We start from the raw sequence: 22,906 nt of genomic DNA on the forward strand, positions 1-22,906 counted from the left end.
TGATAATAAACGGTAAGATAATCCAAAGCCCATCAGGGGTTGTCTGGAGAAAACCAAAGGCAGGCTTCAAGGTGTCCCTGCCCAGTGGAGTCACACAAGATGTGTTTAATTCCCCCAGAAATGACATGTGGTAAGGTGTACAGTGTGCTCACAATCAGGGACCCTCCCCCAGCCTGTGTCCTCAGGATTTTTGTTGGTGGTCAGTCATATAGGCAGTGGTGTATGTCACCATTGTGACTGACCTTGCTTGCTTACTTCAGCTTTAGAATCTCAGAGAAAAGGAGATGTTCATCCTAAATCACACTGTTAGCATAAACTCTCTGCTCAGACTAGTATTTGGTGCCGCCCAAGGACTCAGGCATGCCAAACACTCTTATCAGACAGAACTTTGCAAGGGTTCCAAGCTCAATTCCCAGGAGCTTGGTTCTCAGGAGTGAGCCCAGGGCTCATCTATGAACAGGCCATCTGGGGGGAAGGTATAGGTTTTGAGCATCCTGTGCCTGCTGAGTTAACCCTTTCTCACATAAGGCCCTGCATGGTATTGAAGCCAGAGTTTGAACCCAGATAAGGCTGATTCCAAAGTCTTTGCTCTTTCCATAAATAATTTTGAGTGATCTTTTATGCTGAATTGCTAATTAAAAGCATTAGATGTGGTAGATACTTGGACTGCATGCATCTATACTGATAAATATTTTCAATAAGCTTTTTTTTCCTCCTCACATGAAGATAAGGAGCCTGTTTGAGTATTTTTCAGTGTTTTTTAAAGTAATGGTGCTAAGAATTTCTAGTTCTTAGTTACTTTCAGCAAAGTTTATTTTGTTTTGTGTGTTAATGTACCGAAATGTAATAATCATGAAGAATAATTACTCCTGTTATACTTAATACAATATCTGATTTAAAACAGAAATAGGAAAAAAAAGAATGGTTTTCATAATATCAAAATATTGTGAAAAAATAAAAAAAAACAGAAATATGATAATAGATTAGAAAAGTGTTAGTTCACAGTTAAGAATTGTTTCCTTTCTAGATGATAGGTTTGAATGAATTTATACAGTTCTCAAGAGCATTTAACCTTTTTTTTTCTTTTCTTTTTCTTCAGGTATTTGTGGAAACATTAGACAAGTGTTTTGAAAATGTCTGTGAACTGGATTTAATTTTCCATGTAGACAAGGTACTTTCTATATTGTCAAATCTTCTAACCTTTTTATCTGAGAAAAAATGGTAATTTATATTTCTCAAGGTAAAAATGGATTTAGCAAATAATACTATTTTTATTCCTTTATTTATTTAGTATAAGTCATAAATTATTTTTGCTATGAGCCAGGCACTGTGCCTGGTGAAGATTCAGACCCTGCCCAAAAGAGCCACATCTCGAGGATGAAACAGTGACATTAATAAGGAGCAGTGTGTTCAGTGTTCATGGGAACAGAGCTGACCTACCTGCTTTTGCCTGGGAGAGTGTGAATGGAGGAAATTACATTGAGGTTGAATTTTGTAAGGATTGTAGGTATTTCACTGTCGGAAATGGAGGATGACTCTAGAGGCAGTGAAAGAAAATACAGGTTTTGGAGGGGGAATTGGTATTGATCAGGTGGCTTAGTTTTAAAGTGCCTTTAGTGGGACAGGTTTTGTTTTGTTTAGATGTTATTTATTTATTTTAGAGGGGGAAAGAGAACACGTGTGAGCGAGCAGTGAGCACATGCACACTGTCTTGGGGAGGGAGAGGGACAAGCAGACTCCACACTGAGTGTGGAGCCTGACGCAGGGCTCGATCTCAAGACCCTGAGATCATGACCTGAACTGAAAACAAGAGTCAGACCCTCAACCAACCAAGTCACCCAGGCACCCAGCACCATGAATTTGGGGCTTTGTTCTGAAGCACTTTAATATTTTAAATCAAGTGTTTATTGGCATTTATTGTTGCTTTGTTGAACATCGGTGGGGTGTTTGTTTGTTTGTTTGTTTTTGTTTTTTGCCAGATAGGTTTTTTTTCCTACATTATGAAGATTGGATTGGTAGGTAGGAGATTAAAGACAAGGGAATCAATTAGAAGTCTTTTGCAGTAGTCCAGAAAGAAGTGAACTAAAGCATTATAGTAGTGATGAAAAAAAGTGACTTGACAGGATGTAGTGGTCTGCTGAAAGCTGGAGGTGAGAGGAGGGAAGGGTGACTGAACTTTCTAGCCAGTATTACTGGGTACTGGTGAAAAGGAATTTTGGAAGAAGAGCGTCCACATATGCAGATTTTCTTCTGTATTAAGTTTATGTAATGTAATGGATTGTTTTGGAATGATTAAGCCATTGAATAAAGTAGTCAAATAATATGCTGAAAATTTTAGTAGAAAATGTGATTTTTAAAAATCAGCTTTAATTTACACATGTTAATTATATATGTAAATATACATAAGTATAATTTACACACGTTAGAATTCAGCAGTTGTGAGCATACCGTTATAACTAAGTCTTGGCAGATGCATAGAGTTGATGTAACTGCTAACACGGTCAAGATGCAGTGCAAGGAAGGAATGCATTTTATTATTTGTGAACCATCAAAACAATGTCTTTATTATTAGCCAATCCTCTCGATCATAGTTCTCATTTACTAAATGATTTGATTTTGTGTCAACTCATTTTGGACAGAGAACTTAAATTTGATATTTTTAAGAATCGATTTTGAGTTTTCTACTGCTTTTCTCACATTATCGTGTCTTACACTTTTTCACACTGTTATTTTTAGGCATTAGGGTTTGCAGTATTCAAAGTTAGGTTTTGGTACAGGATTAAAATACTTTAAAAAGGTCTTTTTAGAATGACTGTTCATGGGCACCTGGGTGGCTTAGTCAGTTAAGCATCTGTCTTCGGCTCACGTCATGATCTCTAGGTCCTGGGATGGAGCCCCACGTCCAGCTCCCTGCTCACTGGGGAGCTTGCTTCTCCCTTCCCGTTCTCCCTCTGCCTCTTCCCCTGCTTGTGATTGCTTGCACTCTCTCTCAAATAAATAAAATCTTAAAGATAAAACAAAATAAATAAAAAAATAAAAAGACTGTTCACGGTACCCGGGTGGCTCAGTCAGTTAAGCATATGCCTTCGGGTCAGGTCACGATCTCGGGGTCCTGGGATCAAGTCCCTTGCAGGGAGCCTGCTTCTCCCTCTGCCCCTCTGTCTCCCCAGCTTGTACTTGCTCTCTCTCTCTCTCAAATAAATAAAATCTTTAAGAGAAATGAAATGATCGTTAGAGATCATTAGCTTATGCAATCAAGCAATTTCTTAAGAAGATTGAGGAATCACTGGTAAATGTTGTAGTAAGAGTGAAGTTTTCACATTTTTCCTAGAGAATAAAAGATTTCCTCAGTAGAGAAATTAAGCTCCACTCATCTACAGCTTTCATACATGACACAGTGTTTTTAAAACTTCCTTTTAGAAAACTTCATTTTAGAAAAATAAAAAAATGCACATAAGTGGAAAATAAATGAAAGTAATCTCAATTGTAAGATGGCCTAATGTTAGTGGAAAAACTGAGGCATATTAAAAATTTCTAAGTTTAGGGCGCCTGGGTGGCTCAGTGGGTTAAGCCGCTGCCTTCGGCTCAGGTCATGATCTCAGGGTCCTGGGATCGAGTCCCGCATCGGGCTCTCTGCTCAGCGGGGAGCCTGCTTCCTCCTCCTCTCTCTCTCTCTGCCTGCCTCTCTGCCTACTTGTGATCTCTCTCTGTCAAATAAATAAATAAAATCTTTAAAAAAAAAAAAAAAAAAAAAAAAAAAAAAAATTTCTAAGTTTATTTGAACAAAAATTGATTCATATTGGGCAACGCAAAACCATGGACAGTTAGGAATCCTTCCCAACAGGAGCTGGGGAGAGGCTTTTATAGAAAAGAGGCAGAAGCAAAGAAAGGGATTATCTGATTGATTATAACTCAAGCGGTTGTATTATTTGGGAGAGCTGAATTGACTATGATTGGTTGTCTTTAGGTTTTGACTTCTACCCTTGAGTCCTTTATAGGCATATGTTTTGGTTTGCTTACTTAGGGTGCTGGAGTGTTAGAACCACCGCAGTCTAATTGTTTAAATAACACTAGTGTTAACATTTTAGAGTATGTGTATTTCTAGATTTTTTTGTACAAGTACGTGCAGAAACAAGTCTTCAAGAGAAATGGGACCATATAGTATGTAGTATGTATAGTCTGTTCCTTTCACACAATAGTGTCTGTTTTAAAACCTGCAAAAACTAACCATATCTCTTCTTTGTGGGCTAAGTACTTGTTTTTTTTTTTTTTTCCTTCAGTGCAATGAGACAAAAAGCTTTAGGATAGCAGGAGTCAGAGACCAGTCAAATAGACCTTTCCTATGCCTACATGCTCTGTCCAGAACAACTCTAGTCTTATTTTAAGCCCTTCTAGAAAAGTAGGATTATTTTCAACTCTTAAGCAGCTCTGGATCTTACAACAGTCAGGAATCATTACTGGCTCAGCTCATTTTTTCTTAGGGTCTGCTGCAGAATTTTGCCAACAACCCTCAGCCTGCTTTAGGACTTGATTAATCCAAAAGTCACCCTGAAGTAGTGGGACAGTCTCCCTGTGTAAAATGGGTTTGGATGTGGAGACTGAAGATCGTGCACATACACTGAGAAAATCTGACCTGAAGGGTTTCTCACTCACATAACAAGGTTTCATAAGTAGTAGTAAAGTCATATTTATTTGATTAAGAGAGCAAGGAAAGAGATCATAGTCATTAATAAAATTATAAACAGTAAAACATCTGACTTAAAAGATGGTGGATATATAAATAAAATTTGATCAACCTCATGGTAAAGTGAAAGTACCAATTTCAGTTATATCTGTTATTATTCAGGGCCCTAAGTATGAATTGAATGAAGCGATCTATTTTAAGACAGAAATGATGGATTTAAAAGATACAGTTTACATAGGAAAGACAGGATCAATTCTAGATTATTTCTCTTTACTGTCAGTTTTCCTAACAGATCAATCAGTTCCCTAATACCCACCAAAAATGATTATTGTTCTTTTTGATTTTGTCTTGTTTGAGTTCCCTGTGACATAGGAATTTTAACATACTTGATTTATTTTAGTCCACTGAAGATATTACTCTTTTGGATGCTCACATTTTCCTGTATTTATTCAAGGGAGAGCCCCTACACATTGTCTTCTGAGTCCTTCTGCCATTCCCTCACCTCCATGGACTTGATAGCTGTTCCTGTTCTGGTACAACTAGATGTTGCAGAACCCCTGTCTTCATTTCCTACTCTAGGCATGTTATCAGCTGTTCCTTCTAGGAGCCCTGATTCCTTTTAGTTGGAAATGGTATATGGAAACCATAGTATGGAGGTGCTCATAGTTATGAGGCTGGTCATTTTTTCCTAGGCGTTTTCTATGGACAGAACATCTTCCATGTTTCCTTTCCAGCCCTGAGTCAGGTATTTCTTTTCTTTTCTTTTCTTTTCTTTTTTTTAATTTGACAGAGATCACAAGTAGGCAGAGAAGCAGGCAGAGAGAGAGAGGAAGAAGCAAGCTCCCTGCTGAGCAGAGAGCCCGATGCAGGGCTCAATCCCAGAACCCTGGGATCACGACCTGAGCCGAAGGCAGAGGCTTTAATCCACTGAGCCACCCAGGCGCCCTGAGTCAGCTATTTGTTTAAGGAACCCTGGTTCTTTCTAGTGGACAATGATGTTTAGAAATGACAATCTCATTACCATATTTACTCATTGCTACCAGAGTAGTAGTCTTCCTGGTTCTCTGAGCCAAGCTGGGAAATAGATGTAGGGGTGTGTGTGTGTGTGTGTGCGCACCACGCACCCCCTAATCTCTTTCTATATCTTGTATATATTTCAAAAATCATTGAGTTCTGCATAGTACCTTGGAGTGTAGTGCAACACTACAGAATGTATTCTAGCCTTCTCCTTTCCTATATTTGCAACTTGCTACTCTGACAGTAAATGATTATTCTGATTATTCTCACTCTTTTTGTTCTCATTATTCCTGATGCATTTATTTATTTGCTCAGTTCGTCCTTTCTTTAACCAGACTCCTAGTTGGGCCATTGGAAAGCTTAATTCCAGACATGCTCATGTCTCAGACATGCCAGCACCAGCCAAAAGCTTGGCCCCAGACACACCAGACCCTGTCCCCCTTGACTGAGCAAGTTGTTAGAAAGTCAGTTCTGATCAAAATTTACAATGAGTAAAATATTAAACAAAAACCATTACAGATGATTTGAAAAACAACTCAGTAGGATTTCTCAAAGACAAAAAAATGTCAAAATGGAAAATTCCAGTTTATGAATATATATAAAAATATAGGTTACACATATCTGAATAGAAGGAAAGATAGAACCTGTTGTCCATAATGGAGCATAAAAAGACAAGCAAGGGGCACCTGGGTGGCTCAGTGGGTTAAGCCTCTGCCTTCGGCTCAGGTCGTGATAATCAGGGTCCTGGGTTTGAGACCCGCATCAGGCTCTCTGCTCATTGGAGAGCCTGCTTCCCCTCCGCTCCCTCTGCCTGCCTCTCTGCCTACTTGTGATCTCTCTGTTTGTCAAATAAATAAATAAAATCTTTTAAAAATTAAAAAAAAAAAGACAAGCAAGATTGAAAATATGGAAGATGGTTTACAGGTCAGGAAAGATACAGCAAGAAAGGCCTAATAAACATTTATTCTTAGTTTCAGAAGAAGAGAGAAAGAACAAGGCTTATTTATAATATCTGGGTATCTAATAGCTGGGAATTTGCCAGAATTAAAGAAAGATACTAATATACAGATACAAGAATCATAAGCAGAATAAATAAAAATAAATCTACATTTAGACTCAGGATAGTACAATTGAAGAGCAGAGAAAGAGCTCTTAAAATACCATTTTTAAAAAAAATTTTTTTTTAAAGTTATTTAACAGACAGAGATCACAAGTAGGCAGAAAGGCAGGCAGAGAGGGGGGAAGCAGGCTCCCCGCTGAGCAGAGCGCCCAATGCGGAGCTCGATCCCAGGACCCTGGGACCATGACCTGAGCTGAAGGCAGAGGCTTAACCCACTGAGCCACCCAGGCACCCCAAAATACCATTTTTGATATGCCAGTTTTATTTCTGGATGCAGAAATAAAAGAAACATTACCTTCGCAAGAGCAGTGATAAAATTGGGAAATGATTTCTCAACAGCAACCACAGAAATTAGAAGACCTAGTTTTGAAAGAAAATAACTGTCCAACTGTAATTCTCAAGTCAAAAAAAGTACATTACAACAATTGTCAAAGAAAAATAATGGGAGAATTTGCTACCAGCAGGCCTTTACTAAAGGAAATTCTAAAAGAAGGTACATTACACAGAAGGAAATGTGAGATATAAGAAGTGATGAGTTAAAGAAGGGAGAACAAAGAAAGATGTAAATTAGTGGGTAAGGATGAAAGAACATTGACTGTTAAAGCACTTGTGGGATTAATATGAAAAGAATTTGTAGCATTAAAATACAGGTCACCAGTAACACATAAAGCAGGAACGGAAAAATCAGATCTTTTAATGAGCAACTCTGACTTTTATAATAAGCAGCTTTAAAAAAAAATTTCTTGATACTCAGCCCAGATTATAGAATAGAAAGTAGAACAGCTTTCTAGTTTTTAAATCAGACTTGACTATTTTGAATTTTCAGGTTTTGAGACATTCTTATTCAGTGCTCTTATAAAATGCACTGTGTGCCAAAATAGATATACTCTTACTTATTGCTTTGAATTACTTTATCCCTGTTGCTTTTCATTGGTCAGCAATTAGCAAATGTCTTCATTATTATTAATATGTTATATACTTTCCCTTTCTATTTTTGTCTTAAAAATTATATCAGAATTTTGATAAACTAACAAAATACACTCCCAATTCCTTTCAGAATTATTTTCAAAATTGTTATACTTTAGGATTTTCTTTAATGATATATATATATTATTGATATATAGATATATTATAATGGCATGATTTTGATAACATACTAGGAAAGAAACCAGTAATTTGGGAGGGATAGTACTCTTTAGCAGCAGAACCTGCTCAACTGACTCAGTCTTAAGATAATATTAACCAGAAGACTCTAAAACTGATTATTTTCTTAGCAAACACTTTAAGATGAATAATATTATCAACTCAAAGTTTTTATTTGTGCGACACTTTGATATGTCAGATATCCTTTTGGAGAATAATTATAACAAAATTTAAAAACATTTTTAGATTTAATGAAATTGTATCTTTTGAGAGGATCTATTTCTGAAGCTAAGCTTTTTTCTCTTTAATGTTAGCACTGACACCAGTAAACCCCCCAGTCATTTTTTTACTTAAGTTTCTTCATTATAGCTTTTATTTTATTTAGCAACCTGTGTGGGGCTTAAAATGATGAGAAAATACCGTATGTCACAGACTCTTAAGATTACAACTTTCTCTCACATTATAACACTTTTGAGATTGGGATTCATGTTACATTCTATAGCTTGTCATAATTTGATTTGCAGTATTTTTCCTTTTTAGTAGTATGTAAAATAGTAGTTTCTTTTTTTAAAATTTAAAGATTTTATTTATTTATTTGACAGAGAGAGAAAGAGACAGACACATTACAAGTAGGCAGAGAGAGAGGGGTAAGCAGGCTCCCTGCTCAGCAGAGAGCCTGATGCAGGGCTCCATCCTAGGACCCTGAGATCATGACCTGAGCTGAAGGCAGAGGCTTAACCCTCTGAGCCACCCAGGTGCCCCCAAATAATAGTTTCTTAAATAATCAGTTGTAGCTTAGACTTGAAGAGTATAATACCAAAATGTGAAGAAAGTTCTTTTTATAGCAATTAGAATTATAACTACAGGTATTAATAGATTACTTGAGGTACATTGTTTAGAATTTTTATTAGAAAATATATATATATTAAAATTTTATTATCAAATTAGTAACAACAACATGACCAACAGAAGTATATAAATTGAACTTCTCTAACATAATTTAAAATAGTTGATCATTGGGGGAACTGGATGGCTCAGTCACTTGAAGTGTCCAGCTCTTGATTTCAGCTGAGCTCATGATCTCAGGGTCATGAGATGGAGCCCCACATGGGGAGCCATGCTCAGCAGGGAATCTGCTTGAGATTCTCTCCATCTCCCTCTATCTCTCCCCTCACTCTCGCTCACTCACTTTCTCTCTCAAATAAATCTAAAAAACATGCACACAGAAAAACAGCCAGCAAGAACCTGTGTTGAAAAAAATAAAATAATTGATCACTTCATCATAAATGGCTATTGTTAATAATTTAAAAATGGTATCTTGGGCGCTTGGGTGGTACAGTCAGTTGAGCGTCTCACTCTTGGTTTCTCCTGGGATAGTGATCTCAGGGTTGTGGGATCAAGCCCTGCCTGGGGCCCTGCAGTCAGCACGGAGTCCGCTTGGGATTTCTCTTCCTCCTCCTCTCCCGTTCCTGCATGTACTCACACACACACACTCACTCTATCCCTAAGATGGATAAATAAATCTTTTTAAAAAATCATGTCTTATGGTATCTTTCTGCAAGGAGAGGTAAAGGAGGTGTTCCTTCCAAAACACATTTTACAAAATACTTAGTGCTTAACACTCTGCAGGGTTATATGAAGAATATGCCCTTATCCCAATTCTCAAGTAGTTTGTAGTTATTTTAGGAGGATATGTGATATCTGACTGTCTGTTTATATCTCTGACAGACATACAACCATTAAAGAACATTGTACTGTTATCCATAGTAAAATATTTTATTATTTTTAAATTACAATAATAATATTTATCTTTCTGTAGAAACAAAGAAGTCAAACAATACTAAAGGCTATATGATTAAACATTGAAGTTCTTCTTACCTTGTCCCCCTCCTTATATAAACTCAGCCCCATCCTACACTGTTTCCCTGAAGTAATTTCTTTTAATAATTTGGCTAGGTAGGCTTCTAGACTATTTTCCTATATATTTTCAAAGATATACATAGTTCTCTCTTGGTTTAGTGATTGATAGAGTTTTGTTTGTTTTTAAAGATTTTTAAAAATTTATTTGAGAGAATGAGAGAGGGAACACAAGCAGGTGGAGTGGGACAGGGAGAAGCAGGCTCCCAATGCGGGGCTCGAACCCAGGAATCCTGACCTGAGCAGAAGGCAGATGCTTAATGACTGAACCACGGGGTGCCCCAGTTTTTTATTTTTTTTATTTGTTTTTATTTTGTACAGTGTGCTATGCCTGGCTTTGTTAACTTCATCTGTCTTTAGGTGAACCATATCAATACATGCATATCAGCTTTATTCTTAGGTGGAGAATTAAACAGAATGATATGCCACATATTACTTGACCACCCCATAGTCAGATATTAAGATAGTGAAAGTAAGAATACTTGGTGCAGAGGATTTCATTTCTAACATAAGTTATAGCAAAGTTAACTTTTATGCTCTGCAAACAAGTGACTGTAGAAAGGAATCTGTATAATTTGACTTTTTTTCCTTTCTTTGTCCCTTTTTATATTTGCTTCAGTCTAGTAGAGGGCTTGTTATTGTTAAAAAGTGAAATGTGTTTGATTTAGTCTTCATTTTACTTTCCAATGGTTACGTACGCTTTACTCAAACCAGGCTGCTGCTGTCCAGTAAGCCCTTTAAGTAAGTATTTAACAAACATGTGTGATGAGCACTGGGGAATGTCTGGAAGGTTTGAATCACTATATTGCACACCTGAAACTAATACTACACTGTATGTTAACTAATGGGAATTTAAATAAAAGCTTTAAAAAAAAATTTAATAAACATGTTTTACAAATGGAATACTAAAAATTGCTTTAAAAAAACCCATATGGTTTGTTCTTTAACTTTTGAATTTTGAGATAATTGAGATAAATAATTTTGAAGAAAAAATTGTATATAATATTTATTAGATACCCACAATGTACAATATATTTTATAAATAATAATAATATAGAGACCAGGTGCCTGGGTGGCTCAGTGGGTTAAAGCCTCTGCCTCTGGCTCAGGTCATGATCCCACGGTCTTGGGATCGAGTTCCGCATCCGGCTCTCTGCTCAGCGGGGAGCCTGCTTCCTCCTCTCTCTCTGCCTGCTTCTCTGCCTACTTGTGATTTCTGTCTGTTAAATAAATAAAAATAAAATCTTTAAAAAATAATAATAATAGGCCATTTAATCTTAAATAAGTTAGAGTAGCATTAAGCAAAAGTCTCCAAGTTCTGCACTGACTTATCTTTGAGATAGAATTTTTACTATTTATTTTTATTTCTTAAAGATTTTATTTATTTATTTGTCAGAGAGAGAGAGAACACAGGCAGGCAGAGGGAGAAGCAGGCTCCTCTTGAGCAAGGAGCCTGATGTGGGACTCAATCCCAGGATGTTAGGATCATGACCTGAGCCGAAGGCAGCCGCCTAACCCACTGAGCCACCCAGGCATCCCAGAATTTTTACTATTTAAATGCATGAAAGTGCAGCACTTTGGAATACAGTATGGATGTTCCTCAAGACATTAAAAAAGAACTACCCTACAATACAGCAATTGCACCACTAGGTATTTACCCAAAGGATACAAAAATACTGATTCAGAGGGGCACATGCACCGCACTGTTTATAGCAGCATTATCAGCAATAGCCAAATTATGTAGAGTCCGTGTCCATCGACTGATGAATGGGTAAAGAAGATGTGGTGTAGATATAATGGAATACTGCTCAGCCATCAAAGAGAATGAAAGCTTGCCACTTGCAACAATGTGGATGCAGCTAGGAAGTATTATGTTCATCGAAGTTAAGTCAGAGAAAGAAACATACCATATGATTTCACTTAACATATGGAATTTAAGAAACAAACCGGTGGACATAGGGGAAGGAAAAAGGGAGGCAAACCGTAAGAGACTCTTGACTGTAGAGAACAGACAGTGGCTGGAAGGGGAGGTGGGTGGGGGATGGGCTAGGTGGCTGATTGGCATTAAGGGGGACACTTGTGATAAGCACTGGGTGTTATATTTAAGTGTTGAATTACAAAATTCTGCTCCCAAAACAAGTATTACGCTTTATGTTAACTAACTAGAATTTAAATAAAAACTTAAATTTAAAAAATTTTTAAATATTTTAAATAAAAAAATTTAAATAAAATAATAAAATAAATAAATGTATGGAGGGCGCCTGGTTGACTCAGTCAGTGAAGCGTCGGCCTTCAGCTCAGGTCATGATCTCAGGGTCCTGGCATGGAGTCCCATGTTGGGCTCCCTGCTCAGCAGGGAGTCTCCTTCTCCCTCTCTTTCTGCCCCTCCTGCTTGTGCACATGTGGTCTCTCTCTCTCTCTCAAATAAATAAAATCTTTAGGAAAAAAAATGCATGGAAAAAATGGCATGCTTGTCTTATCACTAACAAATATTCAACACCTTTGTGCTGCCTCTTAAACAGCTTCAGTATATGCATGACTATAGCCTTTAAATTATTCCTCTGAATTACTGCATGGTCACTCTTTTATTTTTACCAAGGGTTTGTTTTTTTTTTAAATATATAAACATGCTAAAAGTTTTCAAAACATAAACAAAAATGATGAAGTGAAAGACCCATCTTTGTTCTCCCTCAGTCCTCCAGTTAGAATGGCCAAAATCTGGAACACTTGACAACACCTAGTGCTGGCAAGGAACTCTGATTCATTGCTGGTGGGAATGCAAAATGGTGCAGCCACTTTGGAAGACATTGTGGTGGTTTCTGACAAAACTAAACATGTTCTTATGATATAAGCCAGCAATCATGCTCTTTGGTGTTTATCCAAAGGAGTTGAAAATAAGTCTACCAAAAAAACCTGCACACATGTTTATAGCAGCCTTTTCCATAATTGGACATACTTGGAGACAAACAAGATGTCCTTCAGTAGGTAAATGACTAAAAAGTATTTGTCTTTCCAGGAACTTTCTGGGTATATCTGAGTGTGTACGTATATGTAATTTTTTTTTTTTTTGTAAACCTCAGTGGGACCATATTATAGATATTATTCTGTCCCATTCACTTTTCATCTAATAATCTATATTACTGAGGAATCTCTAGATGTCTCATTTTTTAAAAAAGATTTTATTTATTTATTTGACAGACAGAGATCACAGGTAGACGGGTGTGGTGGGGGACGAGGAGCAGAGAGCCCGATGTGGGGCACCATCCCAGGACCCTGGGATCATGACCCGAGCCAAAGGCAGAGGCTTTAACCCACCAAGCCACCCAGGTGCCCCTTGATGTCTCGTTTTTAAGTGTGTGGTAATTATCAGTGTACATCTAAGAAACACACTTTTTCTTTTTTTAAAGATTTATTTATTTGGGGTAGGGGCAGAGGGAGCGAGAGAGAGGGAGAGAAGCAGACTCCCTGCTGAATGCTGAGCAAGGTGCCCTAGAGTCTTGACTATGAAGAACAAGCTGATGGTCCCCAAAGCAGGGGTGGGTGGGAGGGAGAGGTGAAACAGGTAATAGGGATTGAGGAGTACACTTGTGATGAGCACCAGCTGTTTTAAGTAAATGTTGAATCACCATACTGTATACCTGAAACTAATATTATACCATATACTAACTGGAATTTGAGTAGAAACGTAAAACAAATAGTGTGGATTCACCATTTTACAGTTCTGTGGTTTTGTTTCTTTACTCTTACCAACAAAGTTTCATTGATCATTCTTGTACATAGACCAGGCACCAGTATCCTTTATTATTTTCTTAATTCACATCCTTATTTTCTACTGCCTCTTTCAGTCCATTCTTTATTCTCTTGCAGAACTGTGACTTTATGTGTATGTTACATGATCTCATTTGTATAAATTAGACATACCTTTACACACACATAACAAGTATATGCCTAAGAAGTTTTTGTGAACGATATGCAGGTTTCCCTTGTTGTCTAAAACGTAGAGTGTTCCTTTGAAACATTTTGTAAGCCAAAGTGGTTTAAAGCAAAGAAGCAATTACCCTTTCACAGAAGGGAAAATTCTCTTTGGATTTCTTTCAGTTAGCAAAATCAGGTATGAATGTAGGCCTTTTTAAAAAGTGAAGGGTGTACGGGGAACTTTGGGAAAGTGGGGGAAACCTGTTCAAGATAGAATGAACTGTGATTATCTTTGAATAGAGAGACCTAGAAGAAGTATGGAGTTGCGTAGATCGGACATATATAGTTAAAAACAAACAAAAAAGCAAAAATACATTAATAATGTGGTATTTGCTAGTTTTTTAAAAAAATTAAATACCTATGAAAATTCAAGAAAAAGCCCATTCAACCTTTATCTTAGGTGAACATCAAAGCAATTTAGTAGATGAATTATATTTTAAGCATAATGTTACCCTTTTATTTCCATTAAAATCTGCTTTAAGTAAGAGATGCTTGAGTGGCTCAGTTGGTTAAGTGTCCGATTTCTGATTTCAGCTCAGGTCCTGATCTCAGAGTTGTGAGATCCAGCCCCACGTTGGGCTCCTTGCTGGGTGTGGAGCCTGCTTGAGATTCTCTCTCTCCCTTTCCCCATCCCTCTCTTGTGCACTCTTTCTCTCTCTCTCTCTTTTTTTAAAAGATTTTATTTATTTATCTGACAGACAGAGATCACAAGTAGGCAGAGAGGCAGGCAGAGAGAGAGGAAGGGAAGCATGCTCCCCGCTGAGCAGAGAGCCCGACTCGGGGCTTGGTCCCAGGACGCTGGGATCATGACCTGAGCCGAAGGTAGAGGCCTTAACCCACTGAGCCACCCAGGTGCCCCTGCACTCTCTCTCTTTATTTTATTTTTTTATTTTTTAAAGATTTTATTTATTTATTTGACAGAGAGAAATCACAAGTAGTCAGAGAGGCAGGCAGAGAGAGAGAGAGGGAAGCAGGCTCCCCGCTGAGCAGAGAGCCCGATGCGGGACTCGATCAGGACCCTGAGATCATGACCTGAGCCGAAGGCAGCGGCTTAACCCACTGAGCCACCCAGGCGCCCTCTCTCTCTTTAAAAAAGAAAAAAAAAATCTGTTTTGGGTAAAATTTATAAAACAAAATGCTAGAATATGTCAGCCTATGTGTTAGGGCTAAGCTAAAAGCAAAGCTTTTATCATCTTCTTTCTCTTACTAAGTCTGCTAAAAATTCCTCCCAGTTATTAGAATATGAAGTTTTCTTTCACTAGATAGCTTCTAAATGGTCCCTCCATACCTTATTTGAATACCATGACCTTAATAATGTTGGATTCATCTCCCAATTGATAATTCTCATTCCTATATTGTTGATCTCTGGAATTTCTACCTCGTCACCTAGGATATATCCTTTTGGCATTTATTATATATTTTATTTTTAATAAATATATATTATATTTCTAATAAATGAGATTATGCTTAAGGATTTAGCTCACAGGCTAAATACAAATGAGATTTGTATTTTTTATCTTCTTGAGATTTCTGAATTTGCTTTCATAGGAGTTATTTTTACTTTGAGGACAAAATTACATCTTAGTCCTTATTAAGTTGACATATGTTCCTAGTATTTCTTGAGTATGACCCACATTTGCAGGCTACTCATATTTTAATACCTCTAACCTTTGTAAACATTTCTATAATACTGAAATCTATGGCTTCCACTAAAACACTAAACATGTGTTTCTGAGATTTCTGGAAAGGCAGTAGTAAATGTATAAGCCTGAACAAGGTGGGGTTGGTAGAGTTGCTGCACTTTTTGTTTGTTTGTTTTAATTTTTATTGTGTTATGTTAGTCACCCTAAAATACATCATTAGTTTTTGATGCAGTGCTCCAAGATTCACTGGAGTTGCTGTACTTTTATCAGCATTACAAATTGTGCTTTCTCGTGAGAATTTGTTTTAAAAAGAAGAGGGTAGGGGCGCCTGGGTGGCTCAATGGGTTAAGCCTCTGCCTTTGGCTCAGGTCATGATCCCAGCATCCTGGATCAAGCCCCACAATAGGCTCTCTGCTCAGTGGGGAGCCTGCTTCCCCCTCTCTCTCTGCCTGCTTCTCTGCCTACTTGTGATCTCTGTCAGATAAATAAATAAAATCTTAAAAAAAGAAAAAGAGGGAAAGTTCTGATAAAACAGAAGTCTTAATGTCGCTGGCCGTGGGCTTTCTTTCTTAACACTTTTCCTCCATATGATTGAAACCTGTTAGCTGTTGTAGGGTAATTATATTTTATCATCCAATCACCTTCTTGACCTTTAATTGAATCTTCATAGATTATGACTAAAAATTAATTTACTGTATCGATTTGATGTATTAGTTTAACAGAAGAAAGCAAAGAATGAGACTTGGGTCACTCAGACTTAGGTTTGAATTGTTCGTTTGCTACATATTTGTTTGTGTCTTGAGTAAGCTGGTTTATTTTCTTAACTGTTACAAAGGTTAATGTGAGAATTAAATAAAAGTGGTTTTTAGTCACAAAAGGGATAGCAGTTGGGAGTGATGATATTCAGCACTAGTTTTTTTTTTTTAGCACTAGTTTTTTTTTTTTAAGATTTTTTAAATTTAATTTTTAAATTTTTTAATAAACATATAATGTGTTTTTATCCCCAGGGGTACAGGTATGTGAATCGCCAGGTTTACACACTTCACAGCACTCATAGCACATACCCTCCCCAATGTCCATATCCCCACCATCCTCTCTCATCCCCCCTCCCCCCAGCAACACTCAGTCTGTTTTTTTAGATTGAGTCTTTTATGGTTTGTCTCCCTCCCAATCCCATCTTCTTTCATTTTTTCTTTTCCTACTCCCCAAGCCCCCCACATTGCCTCTCCACTTCCTCATATCAGGGAGATCATATGATAGTTGTCTTTCTCCGATTGACTTATTTCACTAAGCATAATATCCTCTAGTTCCAACCACGTCGTCGCAAATGGCAAGATTTCATTTCTTTTGATGGCTGCATAGTATTCCATTGTGTATATATACCACATCTTCTTGATCCATTCATCTGTTGATGGACATCTAGGTTCTTTCCATAGTTTGGCTATTGTGGACTAGCACTAGTTTTTAAAACAATTGTGGTTTCTGGTTTTGTTTGCTAGGAAGAGTAATTTCTATAATTCTTTCTTCAAGAGTTATATGTGAGGTGTCCATCTTTCCAAAATGAAAATTAGTAAATGATGTTAGGATTTAAAAATCATGTATACATTTGCATGCAGTCTTATAAAGGAATGGAAATCGAATTTGGTAATTACCTATTTAGCCAAAAACAGTTTTTGCTTAAAATAAAATTACTGGGGGCATCTGGGTGGCTCAGTAGGTTAAGCTACTTTATTACCTACTTTTTGATTTTGACTCAGGTCATGATCTCAGGGTCCTGGGATGGAGCCCTGTGTCTGGCTCTGCCCTCAGGAAGGAGTCTCCTTGGAATTCTTTCTCTCTGCTCCTAACCCCATGTTCGTGCGCACCCTCTCTCTCTAAAACAAATAAAATAAAATTACTTCATAGTTTCTTTTAGGCTCAATGCTACATACTTTGCATCAATTTTTTTTTTAAGATTTTATTTATTTATTTGTCAGAGATAGAGGGAGAGAGCGAGCGAGCACAGGCAGACAGAGAGGCAGGCAGAGGCAGAGGGAGAAGCAGGCTCCCTGCCGAGCAAGGAGCCCGATATGGGACTCGATCCCAGGACGCTGGGATCATGACCTGAGCCGAAGGCAGCTGCTTAACCAACTGAGCCACCCAGGCATCCCTGCATCAATTTTTTTAATCCTTATGATGACTGGATGAGGTGTCTATACTACTTTTATCTCTATTTCACAGATAAGGTAACAGTTGTATGGCTGCTGAAGGGCATACAACTAACGCTTGGTAGAGTCAGTATTCATACCTAATTTCAGAGTCTCCATTCTTTATACCACCATGTTGTTTTTTAAAAATTATAACAAAGTATGCTATTCTGTGATACCCTAGTTCACCTTTGAGTTGGTGATTTTTGATTCAGTAACTACCTGTGAAAAAACACCTGGATTATATTTCTTCTCCCCAGTGGAAGATGCTGTTTTTAGTCACTGTAAGATTGTATATTTGATGATAAAAAAATCTAAGTATTACATATATGGAGGTATTTGGGACAAAAACATTTTTAAAATACCCACAATAATAAGAAATTTTGCTTTATTTCAATCAGGAGCTTGTTGCAGTGTCACATAGCTTCATTAAGTGCCTTGAGTATAGAACAGCTTAATAATTATTGGCCAAGAATCTGGCATAAAAGGCCATTGTAGATACTTTTTTAACGTTAAACTGGTTACAGCAATAGTTGGTGTTTATTGCTCATTTACTTTGTTTTCAGCACTTCCAGGGATGACCTCATTTAATCCTTTCAACAGTCTAGGAAGGAGACACTATTAATATCTGTTTTAGAACCCATTAAACTAAGACTTAAAGAGGTTCTGTAACTGTCTCAGGCTGCATAGTAGTAGCAAACATGGATTGTAAGCCCTCCAAACTATTTTTATTTTACACTTCATACTTATGAAGTAGTCACAGCAGTGTTTGAAACAAAAGCTGCTGGAATGATGAAACATTTTTGTACTGAATTTTCTTTATAGTATGTTATTTTTCCCTTTAGGTTCACAATATTCTTGCAGAAATGGTGATGGGGGGAATGGTACTGGAGACCAACATGAATGAGATTGTTACTCAAATTGATGCACAAAATAAGCTGGAGAAATCTGAGGTAAGAATGGAAAGCTCTCTAGTTGATGGAGGTAGTAAGCATGATCATAAATTATGCATGATGTGTAGCTTTCACTGTTTGTCCTTCAGTATCACCCTTAAATACAGCTGATAGGCTTATTCAGTTTTTAAAAAAATTGAATATATGTATCTTAGTATGTTAAATGTTCTGTGACTACTAACTACCTGATAGTTTCATGTTCTCTTTTTTTTTTTTTTTTTTTTTTTTTTTTTTTTTTTTTTTTTTTTTTTTTTTTTTTTTTAAAGATTTTATTTATTTATTTGACAGACAGAGATCATGTTCTCTTTTTTTAACCACGGTTATAACTGCCTTGGGTAATAAACACAATTCCAGATTCTTAATAGCTTAAAAAAGAAACTATGTGTTTGAATAATGAAATCAGTATTTGCTCTACAAAACCTTAGTAATCATCAAGGAAATCTTAGACCTGATATTTTAAAGATATATAATTTTGGTGTCACAGAACTATTTCTGGAAAAGGAAAGGAGAGGAAATGGAATTCTCATGAGGAAGTAGTGTTCTACCTCGTGCTTCGCAAGCCTGAGTGAACACTGAAAAAAGAAATTCATTGCTTTAATCTTTTAATTCTGGATCCTTCCAGAAGTCACTGACAAGCTGGCTACATATCACATATTTTATACAATGATACATGTGTTCATGGCTTTTTCTGTATTCTATAGGAGGAAGATTTGGTTAGTTACACGTGCTTAGCTTTGTGCTGTTAGATGAGGTGTGTGAGGATCAACCAGCACCTGAGCATTGTGTAAAACCCTACCTTAGAATTTTCGTGACTCTTTCCTCAGTATTAGGCTGAGTATCAATAACAAGTATTGTAATTGAGCCACTGTAGTTCTTGTTACTCTAGCAGAAGTTTAGAAAGATGAATGGTTTTGACATGTCATTCAGCACTATACTTGTTACCTTTCATAGTTATAGTCATAACTAAGACTAGAAAAATAAATTTTATTTATAATGATTAATACCAGCTCAGGTGCTTGGTTGATTTACAGTGATTATTACTATAAAAGCAGCAAGGTATTAAAAATATGCTAGTGTTAATTTATAGCAGGTGAGTTCTAAAGAATTTTTATCTTGTTGGCATTTTAAAGAATCAGTTTAACATAATGCTATCTTCATTGGAATTGAATGAAACACAGGAAGATGGCTAAATCCAAAACCTGAGGGTTAGAAACAGTTGAAGCTTTGTAGAAAAACATTTTCCAGTGTTCTCTTTTAAAGTGAAATAGTCCTGCATTTCTCTATAACTCAATTTACCATCCCTGTGAGTTGCCTAAAGGAGAGACTTAAAATGATGACTCTTAAATAACTACTAATATTTGGTGTGTCCTACAGCCAATTTTTAAAATACTGGGTTTTGAAAAGGGAAAACAAACGAGATTAATACAGAAAGTTTTGTTTTAGGACAAGGAAAAGAACTCACAATATTATTTAGTATAGTTGGTTTGTCTTATCTTATTTAGTATAATAAAAGATTTACTATAACCTCTGAGCTATTAAAGTCATAAGTGATAACTTGAAGTTTTATGTAATTTGTGCAAATTTGCTTTACAAAAACCTATGGATATAGATTCTAAATGCCAAGAGACAGACAGTGACACAATCCTTTAATAATCAGTCAGAAATGAATGGATATGTGGGAATTTGTGACTTCTGTGTAATCATCTGTAAAAAATATATTGACCTTTTGTCTGGAATGTTCATATTCCAGGTTTTTAACTTCTTTTCATTGGTGGTGTCCTCTTTTTTATTTTTTTCTTTTTTGTCCTTGGTTTGCTATTAACATACTGACAAAAGTTACGAAGGACCTATAATAATTGCATAATGGATATTTGCTTTCTGATTGTCCAGTAACACTTGGCTAATGAGGCAATTTTTCCTTATCTGTAAAATAGAGCAGTAAAATACAAAATTTTACATTTTCAATGGAAATAGTTTTAAGAATACTGTAACTTAAAAAAATCTCCTCACAGAAACAATTATGTTTAAAATGTTTTTAATACTGGTGGAAAAGGTACTGATATTTTTCATCCACTGATCTTTTAATTTGTATAGTTAGCTGTTACCTACTACAAATTAATTTTTCTCCTCTAGTAGGAAATATATTTTAAGTCTGGGAATAGACCACAACATTATGTTTTTTTTAAATCAGGTGCTTCTCTATATGTGATGTCTGCTACTATTTTAGTTATAAAATAGAATTTTGAGTCAAAGTGAGGCCATTTAGTCGTGATCACTATTTTAAAAAATTATGCCAAAAATAATGTTGGCTTTGTGCTATTCTTCAGTAATTTTTGTAATATGTTTGGAAGACTACCACCTTTTTTCCAGATACATTGGAATGTTAAGAGTTTTCAGTATGGATCCCATTTCCCTTTTACTTAAACTAGATATGTATATACCAAATATATAACTGCAGAATAATCCAAAATTATTTGAGAACACACTATAAGCTTTAATTAATCTGAGTCTTCCTTAAACTTTAGTTAAAATTTATTATGCAAGCAAAAACTTGTCAAGAAATAATTAAAATTTAGAATATCATGGTTGATGAAAAGACCTGATTATCATTCTTTTAAGATTAATTTAAATGGTATTGAGAATAGCATTTATTTTTTAAAAATCAGCCTGAGTATAATTAAGATACAACTTTAAAGACACAACATGGATATACCTAGGTGACTTTACTTTGTCAGAAATTAAAGATTTTATTATTTTGGTTTAAAGGTAGTATATTTCTGGTGACAGTGGAAAGTGGACCAGTTTAATTCCTAATAACCTAGACAGGTAGAAGCAAAGATCTCCCAGATCTTTAAAGAGAGGAGAAACTAAGATATGCTCTGAATGTATTTTCATCTATCCTGATTTGACAGAAAAATGGTTTACTATGACACTGGGGTCTGGGGAAAGGAGGGTTTAAGATGGGGGGTTGGTGGGATTTGGGGGAAGTTTAAGAGGCACTCAGGAATCTTCCTAGGAATAAAAGGACTCCCTGGGGGTGGAGGTAGAGGGGTGGGGTTGGGGAGACTTGTTAGGTTTTATGTATTTCATGTTATGAATAAATGGGTCTGAATATAGTCACTACTTTTTTAAAGTCAGTCTTCTTTTTTTCCGAACATCCTGATCTTTCTAGCTCTTTCCATTCTTCTCTCTTACAGACCTTTATCTTTCAATCTCCCAGACAGGACAGGTAGACAAGGTATTGCTGACTTTGAGAAAACTGTACTTTAACAAAGGGAAAGCAAAATGATGTCAAAGGCAATTAATTATTTAGGCCAGACTCAAAAATTCTTTGTGTTAATGAACCCATGTAGTCCCTGTAGCCTATTTTTCATTCTAGTTTCTCCTTGTAGTTTCTTCATCTTTTATTGGACTTACTGTATTTTACTAGTGTTTCATTGATGTCATATTTGTTCTGTTTTGTCTGCCTGCATTGTAAAAGGAAAGTTTTTTTGTTCTTTTTTTTAAAACATTGTCATTTAATTGACATATTACATTTGTAGAAATGACAGTTTACTTTGTATATAAAGATGTAGAGTGTATTTCAAAAGTAATATGGTGGAATTAATTTAACTCTCACAGAGAGGCCCCCCCCCAATCTTTCTAAATTAGGATTCTAACATAAAATTGCCTGCTGGGGTTTGGAAGCTGTGAATTTGAAAACCAAAAGCTGAACCTTTAGAGTTTTGCATACAAAGTGAAAAGCAATGAAGGTTTAGAATAGTGACTTTTAAATAGTACTTTTCCCCACATAATGGTTTTCAGTTCCAAAGTCTTAACATAATGGTTTTCAGTTCCGTATTAAAAGTGGCCAAGAAAAAGTATAAGATAACAAATCTTCCAAAATTGAATTAAAGGTTCTAAAAATTAAATGTTCTAAAAATTGGAATTAAATATTTTGACCAAAATAAAATGGATTTCCAGGGAAGCAACCTTCTGACATCTAAACACTGTAATAATTAAGACTCAGTAAAATATTGTTATTGGACATTTTTACAAAGCATATTGCCTCATTTTGAAAATGTTTTTAATAGACTCATAGCTTTATAAAACTAAATTTTCTCTGGCATTTCCTATGCATTTTTTTCACACCCTAAGTTAACTGTGTAAATTGTTTTTATTTTTTTAATTTCAATCTAAATGCTAACGAACAGCTTTTTTTGTTGTTGTTGAAAGCCATACAAAGATGAAAAATGAAAAAGTTCATAGGCCTCCATTTAAAAATTTCA

General features: G+C 36.1%; 1 protein-coding gene across 4 annotated transcripts in view; it reads left to right on the forward strand.

The window, feature by feature from the left end:
- Window positions 1-22,906, forward strand: part of AP3S1 (adaptor related protein complex 3 subunit sigma 1) — a 78,254-nt gene that overhangs the window by 49,871 nt on the left and 5,477 nt on the right. The window contains exons 4-6 of one of the 4 annotated variants that reach the window (XM_032335400.1): window positions 1,100-1,171; window positions 18,531-18,638; window positions 21,836-21,876. In XM_032335400.1, the coding sequence (XP_032191291.1) occupies window positions 1,100-1,171; window positions 18,531-18,638; window positions 21,836-21,871 (216 nt within the window). In that variant the 3' untranslated portion in view covers window positions 21,872-21,876. The remainder of the gene's footprint in view (window positions 1-1,099; window positions 1,172-18,530; window positions 18,639-21,835; window positions 21,877-22,906) is intronic. The other 3 variants (XM_032335401.1, XM_032335398.1, XM_032335399.1) reach the window with 3 other exon arrangements.

This window comes from Mustela erminea, chromosome 3, assembly GCF_009829155.1.
Source record: "Mustela erminea isolate mMusErm1 chromosome 3, mMusErm1.Pri, whole genome shotgun sequence".
NCBI lineage: Eukaryota > Metazoa > Chordata > Mammalia > Carnivora > Mustelidae > Mustela > Mustela erminea.